This window comes from Lampetra fluviatilis, chromosome 2, assembly GCF_964198595.1.
Source record: "Lampetra fluviatilis chromosome 2, kcLamFluv1.1, whole genome shotgun sequence".
Lineage (NCBI taxonomy): Eukaryota > Metazoa > Chordata > Hyperoartia > Petromyzontiformes > Petromyzontidae > Lampetra > Lampetra fluviatilis.
In genome coordinates this window covers 787676-806552 of record NC_136276.1, presented here as the reverse complement: position 1 = coordinate 806552, position 18877 = coordinate 787676, and the positions used below count along the sequence as shown (strand labels likewise).

At 50.7% G+C, this 18877-nt stretch overlaps 1 protein-coding gene across 2 annotated transcripts in view; it reads right to left on the bottom strand.

Moving 5' to 3' along the window:
- Positions 1 to 18877, bottom strand: part of TMEM163 (transmembrane protein 163) — a 34056-nt gene that overhangs the window by 14651 nt on the left and 528 nt on the right. The window contains exons 2-3 of one of the 2 annotated variants that reach the window (XM_078864793.1): positions 10827 to 10959; positions 706 to 825 (exon numbers count right to left, since the gene is read on the bottom strand). In XM_078864793.1, coding sequence (XP_078720919.1) covers positions 706 to 825; positions 10827 to 10947 — 241 coding nt within the window. In that variant the 5' untranslated portion in view covers positions 10948 to 10959. Of the gene's footprint in view, positions 1 to 705; positions 826 to 5939; positions 6132 to 10826; positions 10960 to 18877 lie in introns of those variants that run through there. The other variant, XM_078864802.1, reaches the window with a different exon arrangement.

The following is an 18877-nucleotide window of genomic DNA, read 5'->3' as shown; positions in this document are numbered from 1 at the left end:
TGCATTAACATGAAAAGGTGAAGCGGTGGTTTGCGCGCTGTCCTACGAAACCGGCAGTCTGAATTCGATTCCTGGCCAAGGTTGACGTCAGTGGCGAGTCATTTGTGAACAGGTTCTGGACCTCCCCTAGGTTAGGTCAGCCTTAAGTGAGTACCTGGTGTGTGTCAACGTCAGCATTAGGGAGACAAAGGCCGTGGTGCTCGCCTCGCCATCAGGCGAATGAGGGTTCATTGTGCGCGGTGGAGCTTGGATGCTGCACCTGCCAGTCACCCTCTGTGTGTTGTGGCCTTCGTAACCTGGCGCGTGGGCCCTCCTCTTTGCAGGGTTAGGGCTGTGTGGCCTGCACTGGAGCCCACCACAACAGAAAGGTTGAGAACCACTGGTGTAAGCAGTTTCTGTGTTCAACACCATAACCCCGAAGCAGCTGGCCAACCAGCGACTAGTGAAAGCCACTAGTACCAGCCACTAATACCAGCCACTAGTACCAGCCAACCAGCCGCTAGTGATAGCCACTAGCCACTAGTGATAGCCAAGCAGCCACTAGCACAAACTCCCCCAGTGGCCCTAATGGGGCTAAGGTGTTTGCAGTTATGGTTAGCGCACGCTTACAAACCACATGCTATCGCTACACATCGTTGTGATCAACTAATCAGCCAACCCCCTCCCGCCTCACCACCCCTCCTCTCCCCAACTCCGAATCCTTACTGAAGGCGGCGACGGCGAGGGCGAGCGTAATGCAGATGGACAGCCACGAGACGACGAGCGCCTTGCGCCGGTAGTTTTGCGCCTCCTGCGGCTTGAGCCGTTGGCTGCTCTCCAGCAGCCCTGCACCGCACCGCCGAGGGACACCGCCACGCGGATCAACAACCATGGCACAGATCAACAACCATCGCACGGATCAACAACCATCGCACGGATCAACAACCATCGCACAGATCAACAACCATCGCACGGATCAACAACCATCGCACAGATCAACAACCATCGCACGGATCAACAACCATCGCACGGATCAACAACCATCGCACAGATCAACAACCATCGCATGGATCAACAACCATCGCACGGATCAACAACCATCGCACGGCACCACCGAACAGAGACGGTCACCGCATCGCGCGCTTTCAGATGCGCTTCTTCTGCGGCCGTCTGGAACGCTGTTCCTTCCGATATTAGGAAGCCACTGGGAGCTGTGCACCTTTAAATCATCATCATCATCATCTAGATTGACCAACTCGATTTTCTAGAACTGCTTCTTGTGTTTAGTTTGTTGTCCTTTCCCCGCACCTCCGATCAGCGCGGTTGGCTACGTACGGTGCGAAAGAGGTTCAACATACGTCCTGTGAAAAGAATAACAAGTCAGTACACGCAGGGCCGGATTAAACCAGAGGCTAATAGGGCCTTCGGACCTCATGATTTGTCGGCTCTCCTTTAGGCCCTCCATTCCATGTTGAAGTAACAGCTAAGCGACGGTAGCGCGACCATCGGAAATGTTTAAGTCTTAGAATGACATCATTCGTGACTTTGCCACAGGAGCTAAAGCTAGGGGGGGGGGTAGAAATGTTAGAAGACATGAGTGTAGTGAGTGATGTATGTTTGATGATTTTCACCTTGAGTCGAATACCTTTTTTTAATATATATAATATTTGATGACGTCATCTTTTGCAACATGTAAGACTGTACACACTGAGGCTCTTCCTATTATCCTGAGGCCCTCAAACCCAGTCCGGCCCTGGGTCCACGGCATTGCTGCTTAGCATTGAACGCCGCTCCGCCGTCTAAAGTCACGGCGTGCTCTGGCCAACGACGTCTGGTAAACCAACAGCATTTGTTGAACAAGGCCGACTGCTGATGAAACCAAAAATGTCGAAACCGGTGCAGAGTTTTCTTGCCTTAAACGAATTCTGCTGGCTAATGTTGGCCTGCAAAGCCAATAGGCGGATGGCCTAATATATGTACGTGGAAAGACAGCATTAAGTTCTGCTTATATACTGTATGCCAATAAAATTAAGAGTTCCCGCACAGCCCATAGTACCTTATTTCGATTATAAGACACACTCTCGTTTCCTGTATTTTAAATAACAACTTGGACATGCGTATTATATTCTGGTAGGTGTGTGTGTGACCATATTTGTGTAACGTTACTGATACTTGGGCACGAGTTTGAGGTGCGTCTTACTTTCCGGAGCATCTTATTATCCAGAACACACAGTAACCTCACGTAGGCCATGTCAACAGCAGAGGGCAGTGCATAGTAACCCCGGTTGTGCTGTATTTCTATGCTTCCACGTCCATGCTTCCTGGCCCTCAACGGCCCCCACTGACCAGCGTGGTGAAGTATGGTCAAATAACCACCACGAGACCAACACGGTTTCCGGAGGCCCTCTTCCAGCAGTGGAGTGACAAAACACTGTGCACGTACAGAAGCGGGGTTTCCACCTCTGCATTATAACAAGATATGTATGAAAGTGACGTGCTTCAAAGTCATTTTCTAATAAGTAGGTGCTTGGGATAAAGGTTGTCAAATGACCCAAGCTGCTTAAGAGCCAAACAGTCCCGAATTATGATGTACACGTGGTACCACAACTGCAGTTTGATGAGATGTAACGATTCGCTTCAAGAATAGATACATTATTTTAGGAAAAAAATTGGCGTTACCAATTATTATTGGCAGTGGTGCACAAATAAGGTAAATATATAGGTGATAATTTGCGTAATGGTCCTTCAATGCACATGAATGAGATAATATATGCTGGGATATTTTTTGTCTCTGGCTCATTCTGTCTCATCTGTGGCCTACAATCTATTGGACCATAAACCAAAATTCCATCATAAATGTGCTCATTCTGCATTGTGATCTTCAGAAAGTCATTGGCACGTGACCCGAACAATATATCATGAGCATAATAATTAATTTTAATCTGTGATCAAAAGGCGACAACCCACAAGTTGTCCTGAAAATCGGCTTTTGTTGCCAGGCAGCAGATTAAGCAGATTAAACATCAAATATCAGTTAATTGCACAGTCATCTGTGCAGAGATTATAAAAACGGATTATAGAGTGTCCCAATGAAGCTATCAAGGGTTGGCTTAATATAAATGTGGGTGATAATTAGGATTGTTAAAAGAATTGCAGTTAACCTGTAGCCACAGCAAAAAAATGAAAACCCAGTGACCAGTTTTCCTGGCATATAAAAAAATATCTGGAGCAAGAAGCATCACAGTTTTGTATTTATATTTTTAACCAAAAAAACGAAGAGAGCTGTCACGGTGGTGTAACGGTCAGCACACTCGACTCGCAATGCAGAGGTCGCCAGTTCAATTCCATCTTCCGGTATGGCAGTCGGAACAAATTGTGCAAGTTCCAATCATTACTAAAATTACGGTTAGCGGTTCCGGACTTTTGCAACCGTTCATAGATTCTGAAAAAGGGTACTCGTCTACCGCATATAGTTTAACAACGGGAGTTATAATATTTGCCAGGGCACTCCCCCCCCCCCCCCCCTAATCGTTATATGTCTACTCGTCACATGCCCCCCCCCCCCCGAAATCGTTTCATTTAAATCCACCCAGCACTGGTGGCACACGCCAATGATCCATCGCTGTGGAAACATCAAGGGGTTGGTCGCTCACACACACATATGTAAAACTCCATAACCCTCTGGCAAGTGAGCTGACAGAAAGATGGCAGGACAGCAAGTGGGTTCATGAAAACCGTATGTGCGGACCTTTGAGGGTTGTACCCTTGTGGAGTATCTCGGTGTTCTCCAGATTAGCTCCTGCATAAAGCACTCCGTTATGAGGAATTGGCCAAACATCATGATGCATGCTCTCCCTGACAAATAGTGTTGACACTCACCAATGTTCGCCTGGATAACTAAATAGATTACTCTTGTTTAAAAGGTCACCCGTTGCTAATGAGACTCGGAGAACTGGAAACCCATCCAGTGGTTTCCTCTTGGAAACGTTGATCAGGACGTCTATTGGCTGATGGGAGTTTTTGTTTGCAAGTAAACAAATTATTCCTGGTTTATTATGATTATTTTTTGTGATCACAATTTAATAATACAGTGCACGATGTGTTTTCTAAAGTTTATTATTGCAAAAAGTTTGTAGATGTTTTATGTGTGGTGGTGAAAATTAGTCGTTTGTTGTTTGCAGGTCAACAGTGTTGATCGCGTTGATGGACTGGATCGTGCCATGTGAATGTGGAATTTCACCACTGGGTCAGAATGCTCGTCTGAGCAGGGAGACACTAGCTATGCAACCATAATAATCATTATTATTGTTATTATTCAGCTGATTGAATTAAAATCGCGACACTTGGGGGTACAATTCAACGTATGGTCATATTTGAAGTTGGATAACTCCATGCGCATTTACACATTTTATATTTGTACCACCTCAGGTCAGATAATAAATTGCATCTTCCTATGTAAGCATGTATGTTGAAATTGGAGAATTCATCAGAATTCTCCACATTCTGATTTTATTTTAAGATTGGTCAACGCTAAATCATACGCTGCGCTGGTGCAGGACAAGTGGGGTTTCTGGAATTCATGAACCACAGTACGGTAATGTTACAGCATAATAGCGTTACACCATAAAGGCGTTACATCATAATAACGTTACACCATAATAACATTACACCATAATAAAAGACGACATGCAACGTGTCCTGTGAATCCAAAGCAGTTATTCAACTTGTCAGTACCACGTGCCTACACTTCGTGAGCCACTGTGCTGCGCTGTCGACTGCTCGAGTTACCCCCCCCTGCCCCCCGCCCCCCAGGCACCTTCAGCGCTGCGTGCCCGTGATTTTGTTTGTCAGCATCACGGTCTTGACCTTTCCTGACCTTTTCCTCGCGAGAATTTCCGAGAAAGTCCTACTCGCAAGGATTTCTGGGAAAAACTGCCCGGCCTGATTTGTAATGAAAACTCGAAGAACTACAAATAAATAAATTACGGAAATGTCACTTTTTTATCGACTTGAGTTGTCCACCAAACTCGACTTCAGGCCGACTCGTGGTGGACTAACTTAGCTGCCCGTCAAGCCTTGGTTTTCGGTGTACATTTTGAAACGGGTTTATAAACCACAGGTGGTGTTTGTAAACGCTGACCACTGCAAATGTTATCACATATTTAGTCGCTACCGGTTAAAACGGTACCCTCCACAGGTTGTCACCAACTTCTGTTAATTCTCAACAAGCCACATTGAGACCAGGCTGACACACAAGCACATAAAGGTCTGCCAACGTGTCCTGTCCACGACAAAAAAATATTCGCACACTTTTCAACAGTAACAACAAATGTTATAAAATTACGATTCTTAATTCTGTTTTCAAAATGTTCCGCATGGTATTTTTTTACGTGCAAGTTTATGTTTGTTTACACGTCGTGTAATTTGCTGTTTCACGTTACCAATGTGAACCAGGTCTCCACTCAAACGAGACTTTTGGTCCCAATGGGCTCTCAGCGGCTAACAAAGATCTGCAATTGCAGGTACGCATCACCCTACCACACGCGCCACCGCACCCCATCAGCATGGCAGCTGAGACAATGGACAGGCCCTCAAGTCCACCTTGTGGAGTAGAGTGTGGGCATTCCCACCTCTCCCAAGACGTCTCTAGAGCTCCGTCTAGCGCAGTGTTCTTCATCGTGCTGCTGTCATACCCCAATGGTTACAAAAGTGTGGCGGCACTCACGCTGATGATGTCTTATCGGCGTTAGTGCCCCCCCCCCTCTCAAAATTAGTGAAGAACACTGGTCTAGCGGATGCCCTTCCGCCAGCAATGGCGTGCGTAATCTAATTTGCATGCAAATGCATGGGTGCACCTTTACCTCCTTCGTGTATGCAACGTCCGGACCACAGTCACAAGGTGCTCGCGTGAGTGGAACTGCGCGCTGCGCTGTGCACCCCGGTGCGTAGCGTCCACTCACCGAGTCTCTCCAAGCTCTCCTCGCCAAACAACCGCGCTCTGCTATCGCCACTTTTCAGCATCATGGTGCCAGGTGTACGCGCCGATGGGGGTCTCCTGATTGTTTTGTCCTCAGAGCCTGTAGCTCGCTAGTCGCCGTGGCTGCCGGCGGCGCCGATCCACAGCCGCTCACGCAGGAGACTTGGCCGAGTTGGTCTCCCCGCTCGTGGGCCGCGTGTCGGGCGCCACGAGGCGCAGAGATGGCACCGACGAGAAGATGGGTGGATCGCGGGGGATGGCGCTGATGTATTTATGTAAGTTGCTTACTTATTAATTTATTTACTCGCTTGCTTACTCTTCTTGTAACCGCCTCGCAGCGTTTGTGTACTTATTAAGTTTGAGCGCGGGCAGAGGGGGGGAGATAAAAGTGACACCCGGGCTCCAAGAATTTCTCTTCGGGGCCTTGCACCGACGAGCGAACAGCGCTTGCCACGCGCGCACAAATTGCATTCCGAGTCGTTCACTCCGGCGGCAGGGACCTATCGCATGGGGGTCACTGCATCCAGCTCCACCGAGTCACGCACTCGCAGAGGCCGTCCACGCCGCTCTAATTGCTGCCTTGCTGCACTTTGGCAGAAGCGGAGCTCCTCTTTCGGCACGAGCCTCTAGCTTCCAAATGTTTTTTTTCGGGTTATTAATGATCCTGAATGTGTCCGGTCTGCTCAGATCTCAAAAGCTAAACGGAGTTGACCCTCATTAGTACTCGGCAGACAACATGTGCCTGCGAACAGCACGTGTTGAATAATGCTTGGGTGAGCGAGATGCCCAGGAGATGTGAACATACAGATGTGAATTATCAAACACAATCACAAATGTATTTTGTTTAACCAGGTGATAAATCAAGGGACCAGAATAAGTTTAAATTATAATTAGTGACATGGGGCATTAGTCCACCGATTTGGACCCTAATACCCGCACGCAATACGAAGGACATACGGGGATCTTTAACGTCCACTGTTAAAACTACTTTCTAGAACTGCTTTTAGTCTTTAGTGTTGTTGTCATCTGCATGGCTACGTCACGTGCGCGTACACGCGGCGCGTGTCGCCTTCTCGTGGCTCTTACACCCGCAGCGGCAGCAGCAGCGGCGGCAGCAGCGGCGCTGATGAGGGCAGTCGTTGGGTTCTAAGCGGGAACCTCTGAAACAAGCGGCAAACGCGCTGCTGTTGCTGCTGGGCCACATCACTAATTGCTCGAGCTTTTCGTGTCGCCCCCTCGTGTGTGTGTCTGTGTGTGTCTGTGTGTGTGTCTGTGTGTGTGTGTCTGTGTGTGTGTCTGTGTGTGTCTGTGTGTGTGTCTGTGTGTGTGTGTCTGTCTGTGTGTGTGTGTCTGTGTGTGTGTGTCTGTGTGTGTGTGTCTGTGTGTGTGTGTCTGTGTGTGTGTCTGTGTGCATGTGTGTGTGTCTGTGTGTGTCTGTGTGTCTGTGTGTGTCTGTGTGTGTGTGTGTCTGTGAGAGTGTCTGTGTGAGTGTCTGTGTGTGTGTCTGTGTGTGTGTGTGTCTGTGTGTGTGTGTCTGTGTGTGTGTCTGTGTGTGTGTGTCAGTGTGTTTTTTCGAACTACTCCCGTGTTTCCTCTCACGTGCCCAACACTCCTCAGTGGAATTGGCCACACGTCTCGGCGTAGCAGGACTCCTCCTGACAACAACATGAAAACGAGTCTCGAGACCGAGGCTTTTCTGGGTTAAATAAAAGCCCCGTTATTATAATTTACCACGACAGCGGGCCGAAAGCCTCGGCGACTAATTGCTCGCGGATGGAACATATCAAGCGAATCGGAGCTCTCGTCGTAGCGGCAACGAATTCCACATCGCCGCGTCGACTTCTACGGCGAAAACAGTCGCGCGACGCATCACCGCGGGGGTGTGGGGGCGGGGGGGTGTGGGGGCGGGGGGGTGTGGGGGCGGGGGGGTGTGGGGGCGGGGGGGTGTGGGGGCGGGGGGGTGTGGGGGCGGGGGGGGGAGGGGGCGGGGGGGTGTGGGGGCGGGGGGGGAGGGGGCGGGGGGGTGTGGGGGCGGGGGGGGGAGGGGGCGGGGGGGTGTGGGGGCGGGGGGGTGTGGGGGCGGGGGGGTGTGGGGGCGGGGGGGGAGGGGGCGGGGGGGTGTGGGGGCGGGGGGGGTGTGGGGGCGGGGGGGTGTGGGGGCGGGGGGGTGTGGGGGCGGGGGGTGTGGGGGCGGGGGGGGAGGGGGCGGGGGGGGTGTGGGGGCGGGGGGGTGTGGGGGCGGGGGGGTGTGGGGGCGGGGGGTGTGGGGGCGGGGGGGTGTGGGGGCGGGGGGGTGTGGGGGCGGGGGGGTGTGGGGGCGGGGGGGTGTGGGGGCGGGGGGGTGTGGGGGCGGGGGGTGTGGGGGCGGGGGGGTGTGGGGGCGGGGGGGTGTAGGGGCGGGGGGGTGTGGGGGCGGGGGGTGTGGGGGCGGGGGGGTGTGGGGGCGGGGGGTGTGGGGGCGGGGGGGTGTGGGGGCGGGGGGTGTGGGGGCGGGGGGGTGTGGGGGCGGGGGGTGTGGGGGCGGGGGGGTGTGGGGGCGGGGGGGTGTGGGGGCGGGGGGGTGTGGGGGCGGGGGGGTGTGGGGGCGGGGGGTGTGGGGGCGGGGGGGTGTGGGGGCGGGGGGGTGTGGGGGCGGGGGGGTGTGGGGGCGGGGGGTGTGGGGGCGGGGGGGTGTGGGGGCGGGGGGTGTGGGGGCGGGGGGGTGTGGGGGCGGGGGGTGTGGGGGCGGGGGGGTGTGGGGGCGGGGGGTGTGGGGGCGGGGGGGTGTGGGGGCGGGGGGGTGTGGGGGCGGGGGGGTGTGGGGGCGGGGGGGTGTGGGGGCGGGGTGCTGGTGATGGATGTGGCATGGAGAGAGCCCCCCCACCACCACAGCCACCAGAGTTATATAAGCACGCGCACGCCGTGCATCATTACTAGCACTCACAGCTACTCACTGCATGCTGGGGAGGTTCGTTCCCGTGACTTTCAAACACCTTCGGTGGGGGGGAGGGGCACGCTCATTGTTTCTGACACTAAACTTTGGTCACGCGAGAGGTCTGCATGTAATTTACGGCTCAAAACTCCTTGAAAAGACAACAAATGGCTGAGTGGTGTTTACATTCATAAAACAGCCTTGTTGTTGTCAGGTAGGAGACATTCCCCTCTAGGAGCCGATGAGTGCGGCCAAGGTGCAGGTTCGCTATCGCCCGCGGATGTTTTTTTAAGTGGTAGAGCCTCATGGGGCCGTCTGGAATGAACTCCCGCACCTCGTATAAGGAGCTCGCACTGTCCTGCAGAGGCCTGTAGCTTCGGAGAAAATTGCAATAGACCTGACGAATATTCACAAGGTATTGTACCCGATACATGGTACAAGATTGTACCCTGCACATAACGTCGTACTCGAAAATGGTCTGGGTTTACTTTCCAACACACCGGTGTGCTAAACGAGTAACTAATTGGAACATCTTACCAAATGCTGTGTTTGGGGGTGGCGGGTTTAACGGCACATTTATATTTACGCGATCTTACCCAAAACATCCCTCTATTATGGATAGGAAACAGGATTAAAGCATCCCAATGCAGAGTCGGTCGTGGGGGTGGGGGCTTGTGTACCAATACTTCCACACGCGCTGGCCACGTGCGAGTTCGTGCATGAACGGGTGCTCGGGAACCGGCTCATGCGTCACCAACACTGGCGTTAGCCCAGCTCGGGATCGAACTCGGGTAGCCGGGGGCGTAGCTCATTGCGGTAGCCACTGTGACAGCACTCCTCTTAGACATATCGATATGCACCCCATACATGAAAGTCTGGGTGGCTTAATTCAAAGTCGACGAAGAGATCTGAACAAAGATAACATTGGACATATTTAGTGGGGAGGGGCGGGAGGGGAGACACACAGCTTGGCTTGATGATGAATTCCGACTGATAGACAACGAACTCCCCCTGCGGGGAAACTTCGAGACGTGCAACAAGTTCTTCGCGTTGATCGTTCGCACCCACGGGCCCGTGACATTTGGCGGCCAGATTCCTCTCCTCCTCCTCCTTGGCGGCACTCGCCCCGTCATCGCTCGCCAAGAGAGCCACCGGTGCGTAAAGTTCCCTGTCGGTGCGAATCATTAACCCCGAAGCGCATTCATGGCGGCGCAAGCAGCGCGGACGCGAATTGTCGAGTGAAGCAGCGGCGACGTGGTGGAGGAGTGTGCGAGGTTTGGCAATGCGCAAGTGACACATCTGAGACAATGAACGCACAATGACCAGCGTGGTGAAGTATGGTCCATCAACCCCAGATGGTGGCCGCTAAATGGGGAGGACTTCATCCAGCAGTGGGCTCACAACCATCATGAGCATGATCGCTGTGCTTACATCGTGAACATGGGTGCAGCAGTGAGATATCCTGGACGATCCATTTATAGATAACCCACTGATTTCGAACGATCCTCTTTGTTTTCGTCTCAATGGCTGATTGAATATTGCGAATGTCGTGGCTCCGTATCTTAGAGAGGAGAGCGTTATAAGACTGGATACGTGAATTCAGATTGGTGGGAACGCGTGCAGGTGTTTGAAACAACAAGTCATTTTCTACATAGCTTAGTGGGGTACCTATCAATGGACCACCCAGCATATATGTAAACACAACGTTGAGTGATGTAATCTCTTAGGAGCACACGGCGAGAAGCGGTCTGCGTTAGGCGTGAGGATTCTCTGCCGCAGAGATGTGTTGGCCTGTGTACATGTCCCGCATGGTGCGTTTAGCAACCATGAGGCACGTGCAGCAGCAGCAGCGTGTACATCGGTGAGCTGGGAACGACGCGTTGTGTGGTGGGTAAGTGGCGAGGAACTTGGGGTTGGGGTCACTCTGGATGACTGCGATGAAACGGCTGCGCGAGGCACCTGTTTGGAGCCACTCGGGCCCATCCAGGTGCTGAAGGGGGTCCAGGGTGAGCCCGGGGTGGGGTTTGCTGCCCGCCTCTCCCTTGGGGCCCTGCCCATTGCTCTGGACGGCAGCTTCCATCGCCTCCCGGAGCTGTGGAGGCATGGAACAGAGCGCTGAGGGGTCGGATCTGCGGCGAGCTTCGTCTCACGCCAACATGTCCGTGCAGCCCCCATAGAGAAAAGAGCTGGTGACAGCAGCAGCACCATTAGCACCTCGGACTACCACGGTTGGCTACGTATGGTGCGAAAGAAGTTCTAAATACGTACGTAATAATCATATACTGCATTTATATCACCTGCAATGACAAAACCCGGAGCGGAGCTCACTGCTACTGGAACTGCATCCATGGCATGGCCCTGCCTGAACTATTTTGCAGTGTTTTCTTTTCCATCATTCACGCTCTAATTTGCTAACCTCTGGATAACGTGTCTGCAGCAATGAAACAGACAACAGGAGAGCTGCTTTGGAATAGGGCTACTCGATCCAAACTAAATCAGCAGTGAACCCTGTCCACACGATCAACTAACCACGCTGCATGTGGAATAACATAACGTCACTGCACAGAATTGATACTAACGTGTATTTCCAACTGTTCGTCAATGAAAGCCTCCCCGAATCTCAAAGCTCGTTTTGCTGGATTGTCCTGTGTTTGTGATGTCTGTCCAATACGTCATCAATTGTTTGGATATAAGCTACACAATGTAAGCGTAGGGTAATACATATTTAGCAAAATAAACAATGTCTTCTTCACATATGAGTCTTCACATTAAAACAACTAATTCTTACACAACCCGTCTGCCGCACGGCCTCATGGGAGTGTGCAACTTCAGCGGCATTTTTTTTCAAAAACAAGCAACTCTCTGGACCGGTCTCAACACTCAGCGTTGAATCAATGCTGGTGAACTGAATCAATGCTGGTGAACTGAATCAATGCTGGTGAACTGAATCAATGCTGGTGAACTGAATTGGCTGGTGAACTGAATCAATGCTGGTGAACTGCCGCTCTTACTCCCAGAGGGCCCTGCGGCCGATGGGGTTGTGTCGAATTGGTCGTGGGGCTTGTGACGGTTTCTTGCAGCCCTCTCACAGTTGGAACTTGCGGCCGCCGCTCGTTTTGGCTCGACTCGCGCAACACCATCGCCTCACTGGCGTATCGACCAAGAGCGGCTATACGAAGCCCTCGACTTCGCCAGGTCGCTCGACATTTCACGTGCTCGCTGATAAAGATGAATTGCACCGTCGCTGACAGGCAGGGAACGCGATGTCACCGCGGCACCAAGACGGGGAGGGGGGGGGGAGCTTCAACTGCCAAAGAGGAGGGAGACGCTTGAACACGTTGGAGGCTTTCGCGACCAATATCATCCACAATCGAGGTGGTTTTGGGTTAGAACGTGTAAATATATAAATGTTGTGTCGTTAAACCCGCCACCACCCGACACAGCCAACTAGTAAGGGTTATCACGTAAACAGAACGTGCCAATTCGTTACGAGTACGGCACAACATTTACAATCTTGACTCTCGCACCAATATTATAAATGCTGTGGCTTGGCTCTCCAACACACAGCCGGTGTGCCGTACTAGTAACGAATTGGCACGTTCTGTTTACGTGACAACCCTTACTAATTGGCTGTGTCGGGTGGTGGCGGGTTTATAGACGCATTTATATTTACGCGATGTAACCCAATAAAAAAACAACCTAAATTAAGGAGGAAGACGCGTAACATCGCCTTGTGATCTTTCATGGGAGTCATAAAGTCAGCAACAACGAACACTGGACTCGCTCGCTCTCGTGACGTCTCTGTTGTGTAGCTGATGGCGAGGGTGCAGGCACGGCGCTGCAGTGGCTTGCTCCTCACACGCTGCTGGTGGAAGCCCTCCGCTAGAAGCAGCTCTGGAGAGAACATCTCTCGAGGGAGTGTTGTGTTTTTTGGCCTACTCTTCCGCGCTGGCAAGGCGTCTTGGAGGAGGTGGGAGTCACCTCACACTTCGCTCCACCGCAAGTGGCCTGCGGTGGACTCACGTCACGATGCCGCGGGTGCAGTGCAGAGGTGGATTTGGGAGACTTGGACATCACACCGCAGCAACGTCCCTGCGGTGTGCTCATGAGCACACCGCAGCAACATCCCTGTGGTTGACGTATTTTGTTTTACGTTTCTCCAGTGACTTCACCAGAGCACACATGAAGGTCAATTTAAAATGTAATTTTCTCAACAACTATATAACGAACCTAGTATGCACTGATATGGAGCATTGCGAATAACAATTTGACAAACACGTATCTCGTGTCTGTCAAATTGGCACATCGGGTTAACCTGCCCTACGCCCCACCGGTGGCGTGAGCGGGAGCCTCTGCACATCTCTGCAGAGCGGTTCATGCTGCCAGCCAGCCTGTCGGGGCAATCGCGACAATTTCGAATGGCAAAATCGATGCGCTTTGCTGTTCGTGACGGCGAAATCAATAATAAACGAGGTACGGTCCTCTGCACTGTTAGTATCTCAAGATAATAACACGATATGAACACAAAAGAACGAACCAAAAAGTATACAAATGAGACAGCAACACAAAACCAAAAAGGAATCTATTATCGAATCGCGATCATGAATTGTGGCAATTCATCCATTTCCTGGCGGGGTGAATCCCGCACCTCCGATTAGCATGGTTGGCTACGTACGGTGCGAAAGAAGCTCAACATGTGTACAGACCTACGACCCAGCCACCACTCCCTTCCTGTAGGATGCTCCTCGCCCATAACATCTGTCAGTTCAGCAGCATTCAAGCAAGCCTGACGTGCCCACGTCGTGCCCACTGTCCAACACACCGGCGGTGCTGACGCGGTGATAAATTAGGCACGTTTGATTCACGTGACACTTTTATTAATTGGCTGTCGGTTTGAGGAGGGTTTATGACACACAGTTTTTTAGACGGCCTAACCCAAAAGAAACCAATTCTGAATCAAGCCTGGCTCCGCTGACGAGACACTCTATGTGAAAACCTGACAGGGGTTTTGCTTCGACTAAATACATGCTGCTGAATATTACGCACTCCCAGAAGGACGTGAGGCCGATTGATTGTGTTAACAATCATTTACGTTTTTACGTGAAAGAGATATATTTTCGTTTTTTTTATATCTATATAATCCCTAAGAAAGCGCTTGTGGTTTTCTTCCCGTGAGGGTCAGTGGGGATGGAGGTGCTCGCCGCGAGGTCGGTGATGGGGAGGTTGCGAGTTGTGACTGCTGCCACCGCAGGGGTGGGCGGTGTTGTTTATGTAACCGACAAACTTTCAGACATTTTTTACTCATTTTTTTTATAACCCACATGTGCTGTCGATTTTAACTTCCCCATGTTACAACTAGAGACCAGGAGCTTCCGTTGTAGATAAACCTCACATTTATTCACGTGTGGAGGAGAAGATAAGGACAGTGTGTCACCGTATTCTGTGGATTAAGGCGCACTTTTTTCCAAGTATTTTAAAGCAAAATGTGAAGGGTTCGTCTTTTAATGCGGTAGCTGTGTGTGCGAGAGACCAGAGTCGTATCACTTCATAGACACGGGGCACAAGTTTTAAGGCACGTCTTACTTCCACAGATTCTTATAATCCGACGAATACTGAATAGCATACCTGCTGTGTGTGACTTCACAATGAAAGGAAAACAAAAATATAAATATTAAAAAATAACTCCGAATTGTCACAATTAATCGAATAGCTTGGAATAGGAGGGGGGGAGTTGAATCATCAGATGCAGAGTGATTCACACCTGACGGTGAAACTTGTCGTCACAATTACCACCCTGATTTTAAAACAAACGAGAAGCGGGATTTGTTGTCCCGAGTAGATGGGAGCGAAGGAGACGACGACGAGGAGGAGTCTGCAGTGACAAGGCCCCGCGATGCTCGCCCCCTTGTGGTGCTCGATCGACATGTTTGTTTGTATGTTGAACTTCTTTCGCACCGTGCGTAGCCAACCGTGGCAATCGGGTGCAATGCACAACGTTTGCCAATCTACTGTGGGATGTAGACCTCCCCGCCACGTGTCGGGCATGGGAGTCTATTGGAATATACTTCACCACGCCGGTCAGTGCGGATTGGTGAAAGAGAGATCCGGTACTGGCTCAAATATCACTCGCCACGGATGTTGATGGACCTGGTGGAAAATTTAACTCAGCTTGTCGAGGTCATGGCAGCGTGTGCGCCATAAATGCTTCTGCTCATGACAATAGGAGTGGCCTTTACTTACCAAAGAGTCTCACTGAAGCTCAAGACGTTTTCAAGAGGGTCCTGCATTGGGATGTTTGGCCAATTCAATAAATGTTTGGCGTGTGAGAGGTAAACTGGAAAACATGGACAAACCCCACGCGAAAGCGGAAATAACACCCAAAGGTCCACACAGACGGACCCACGGGCCTTCTGCCACCTTCACAGCCCAGCGAGTGGTAGCTTCACAAATCTCTACGCGATCCACCAACCCTTGAGTCAAGAACGATGGGACACTGCGCCGCTAATGTCGCTGGGTGCGAGGACTTAAACGAAAGACACCGAAGGAGTAAGCGGTTCAATTCAATCACCGAAAACACCTACAGTGGCTAGACTCGTACAAGTCGGTATCGATAGTTATTTTCGACGCCAGGAAATGTTATGCAATATGCTCCCTCGGGCTAAAGGGTCGGAACTAACGAGACAGACAGGAGCGCGGGAGTACAAATACAGACCAAAGAAACGAGACGGAACCTGGCAGACGAGACAATACAAACGAGACAGGCGTCACAGACAACAAGGACAGACTAGGCACGAGGCAGACGATACAAACGAGACAGACGGAACAACCCACAGCGGACAATAATCTCAATCAGTAAATAACGAGAACAAAAACTTCACAAGGTCAACATCGTACAGACAACACCAACGACACTAAACATCATCGGGACTTGAAAAGAATTGTGACTCGAAATCGCTACGATTAATCTAATTGCGCTGGGGGCGAGGGGGGGTAGCCGGCGGGGGGGCTATGCCCGTGGCCTGTCACTCAGCGCTGGGGAGGCAGCAGCGAGGGTCAGTGGATCACCGCACGCGTTTTGTGAAACTCCCTTCCCGTACCCTGGATCGCCAGAAGAAGGCGATACAGCAAGTGGACTCATCGCAATCTGTACCCATCTGTATGGGGATAGAGCGTTGCCCCCTTGCGTGCGTGGGTTTTATCTGGGTGCTCCGGTTTCCTACCGCTTATATAAACCCCCATTAAACATATCTTCTATAATCACCCAGGAATGTCCTTAACGCTCGTGACGTCACTCCACATCGACCAGCCCCCTCATTAATATTCATGAGCAGGTGACGTCCTCCAAATGGTCACCCCCCACCCCTCCTCATTAATAATCATGAGCAGATGACGTCACTCAACATCGACCAGCCCCCCTTATTAATAATCAAAAGCGCTAAGATACCAGTCAGCAACATCAGTAAGGAGGAGCGCTTTGAGTTATTTCAATTAAAAAAGAGTGAAGATATCGTCATCCTCTCAGCCGACATGGGCAATGGCACGATCATCATGGACAAAACCGTGTACAATAGCAACATTCAGGACCTACTTAATGATGGCAGCTACACAAACATTAAAAGAGATCCCACCAACAGCCTCGTTACAAAAAACGTGTACAATAGCAACATTCAGGACCTACTTAATGATGGCAGCTACACAAACATTAAAAGAGATCCCACCAACAACCTCGTTACAAAAACGTGTACAATAACAACATTCAGGACCTACTTAATGATGGCAGCTACACAAACATTAAAAGAGATCCCACCAACAGCCTCGTTACAAAAACGTGTACAATAACAACATTCAGGACCTACTTAATGATGGCAGCTACACAAACATTTTAAGAGATCCCACCAACAGCCTCGTTACAAAAACGAACAGTATCATCACTGATTCAGCTTCATTCATTGAACAGACCAAACGGTTTTCCTGAAAACCTTCTGCTGCTAGACCACCCAGACTAAATGGCTTACTAAACATCCATAAAGAAGGTACACCCCTTCATCACATCGTCTCCACCATTGGCTCACCCACCTACAAACTGGCCCGATATCTGTCTGAGACCTTGCATCCATTCACTGGTAAGACCACCTCTTCTGTACTTAACTCAGCTCACCTGGCATCGTCAATTAAAGACATCTCACTGTCCCCAGGTGATTAGCTCATCAGTTTCTATGTAGTTTCTTTGTTCACCAAAGTTCCTGTGCCCGATACCATTGCAATAATTTTAGATTTGGTCCAACAAGGACTGAATGCTGATGTACCAGCTCTGGTGAAACACTGCCTCACCAATACATACTTCACTTGGAATGGAACATTCTACAAACAAACTGAAGACACCCCAATGGGTTCTCCCTTATCTCCGGTTGTGGCCAACATTTTCATGGAAAAAATTGAGATGGACGCCATCCAGGCATCCACTCTACGCCCGTCCTTGTGGAAGAGGCACGTAGATGACACGTTCGTCATCTGGCCACAAAGCCATCACCACAACCGTGAGGAAGGAGCCATCTGAAGATCAAATCAAAACCATCACCTTACCTTACATAGCAGGGATAACCAAAAAGATTTCCAAAATCTTGAACAAACACAAGATCCAGGTCCGATTTAACACAGTGCATAAAATTCGTGACCTGATCCCATCTGTGAAGGACAAGATTCCTGACATGCAATATCCCAGCGTCTACAAACTAAGCTGTGTCTGCGGCAGCAGTTACATGGGGGGAAGTAAATAACATGCCTCGGAACGTGTTCGTGAACACAAGGCTGATCTGAAACACGGCAGGACCAATACTTCTGCCGTGGCTGATCATTACTTTAATACAGCTGGCTCACTTGAAATGTATTTCTCTAAGACGATGATACTTTACAAGCCGACTGGCTATCAACAAAGATCATCAACCACTGTGGGTCATGAAAGCTGGGTGTACCACTGCACTAGACCTGCCGATCGACTGCGTGTAAGATATCAGGCATTATCAATTCACTGCAGGATGGAAGCATGTTTATACGATAACATCCTTCGCCGTGTACAGTGCAGTGTGAACTATATTAAGACTTGGGAAAGTTTCAGGAAATTCCGAAGGACGGTTTTGGAAATCCGCCACTGCGAACCGACAGAAGTGGTGCCATCCCCAGGGACGTTCCATGCCACAGGTTTTATAATACTGCGATTAATACATATTGTCATAAACCACAGTCCTTATACTAACTCTCCTCCCCTTTGTCATTCAACTCCTGAACCTTTCCATGCCGTATCAGTAATGTGGGTTGTTGGCCATACTTCACCACAGCTGCTCATTGTGGGTTGGTGAATGGGGGGGCCCAGGGTAGTTTAGATTTCGCCACTGATGTTATCCGTGGTTGGAAATCGAACTTGCTTCGTCGGGTCCGTGACTAAGTGAGCTAAGCAAGGCTCCGCTCGCAATTACCCTTTAAACAATCATCACGAGACATGGTTTATCCACGGCTGGATGGGTGAAGCCCCCCCCCCCCCACACGATGGGTTATCTCTCGCGGTTTTGCGATGCCACAATCCATCTCTCTCCTGCACACAATACGTATGTCATCGATCTCATCTCCGTATGTGTGTGTTGAACCTCTTTCGCACCGTACGTAGCCAACAGCGCTAACCGGTGATCGTCCTCCCGGGCGCGTTCCCTCCGTTGGCTGCGATGTCGTCAACGAGTCTCGTCCAGCGGTCATCACCACCCCTTCTAGCGATGAATCTCACCCAAGCCCAATCACTTTCCTTACATCGCCTTGTTTGTGTTTCTTACCGTAGGTAGACTATTAAGAGTTACATCGAATACCGTGACCGAAAGTAATGTGCTTCCACAAAACATCGACAGAATCAATTCCTTATATCACACTTTCGTTATTGCAATGGTATCGGGCAAAGCAATTGCATCGAATCGGCCAAACACAGTGCAGAGTACAATCCACTGCTGGATGAATGCATCCCCACG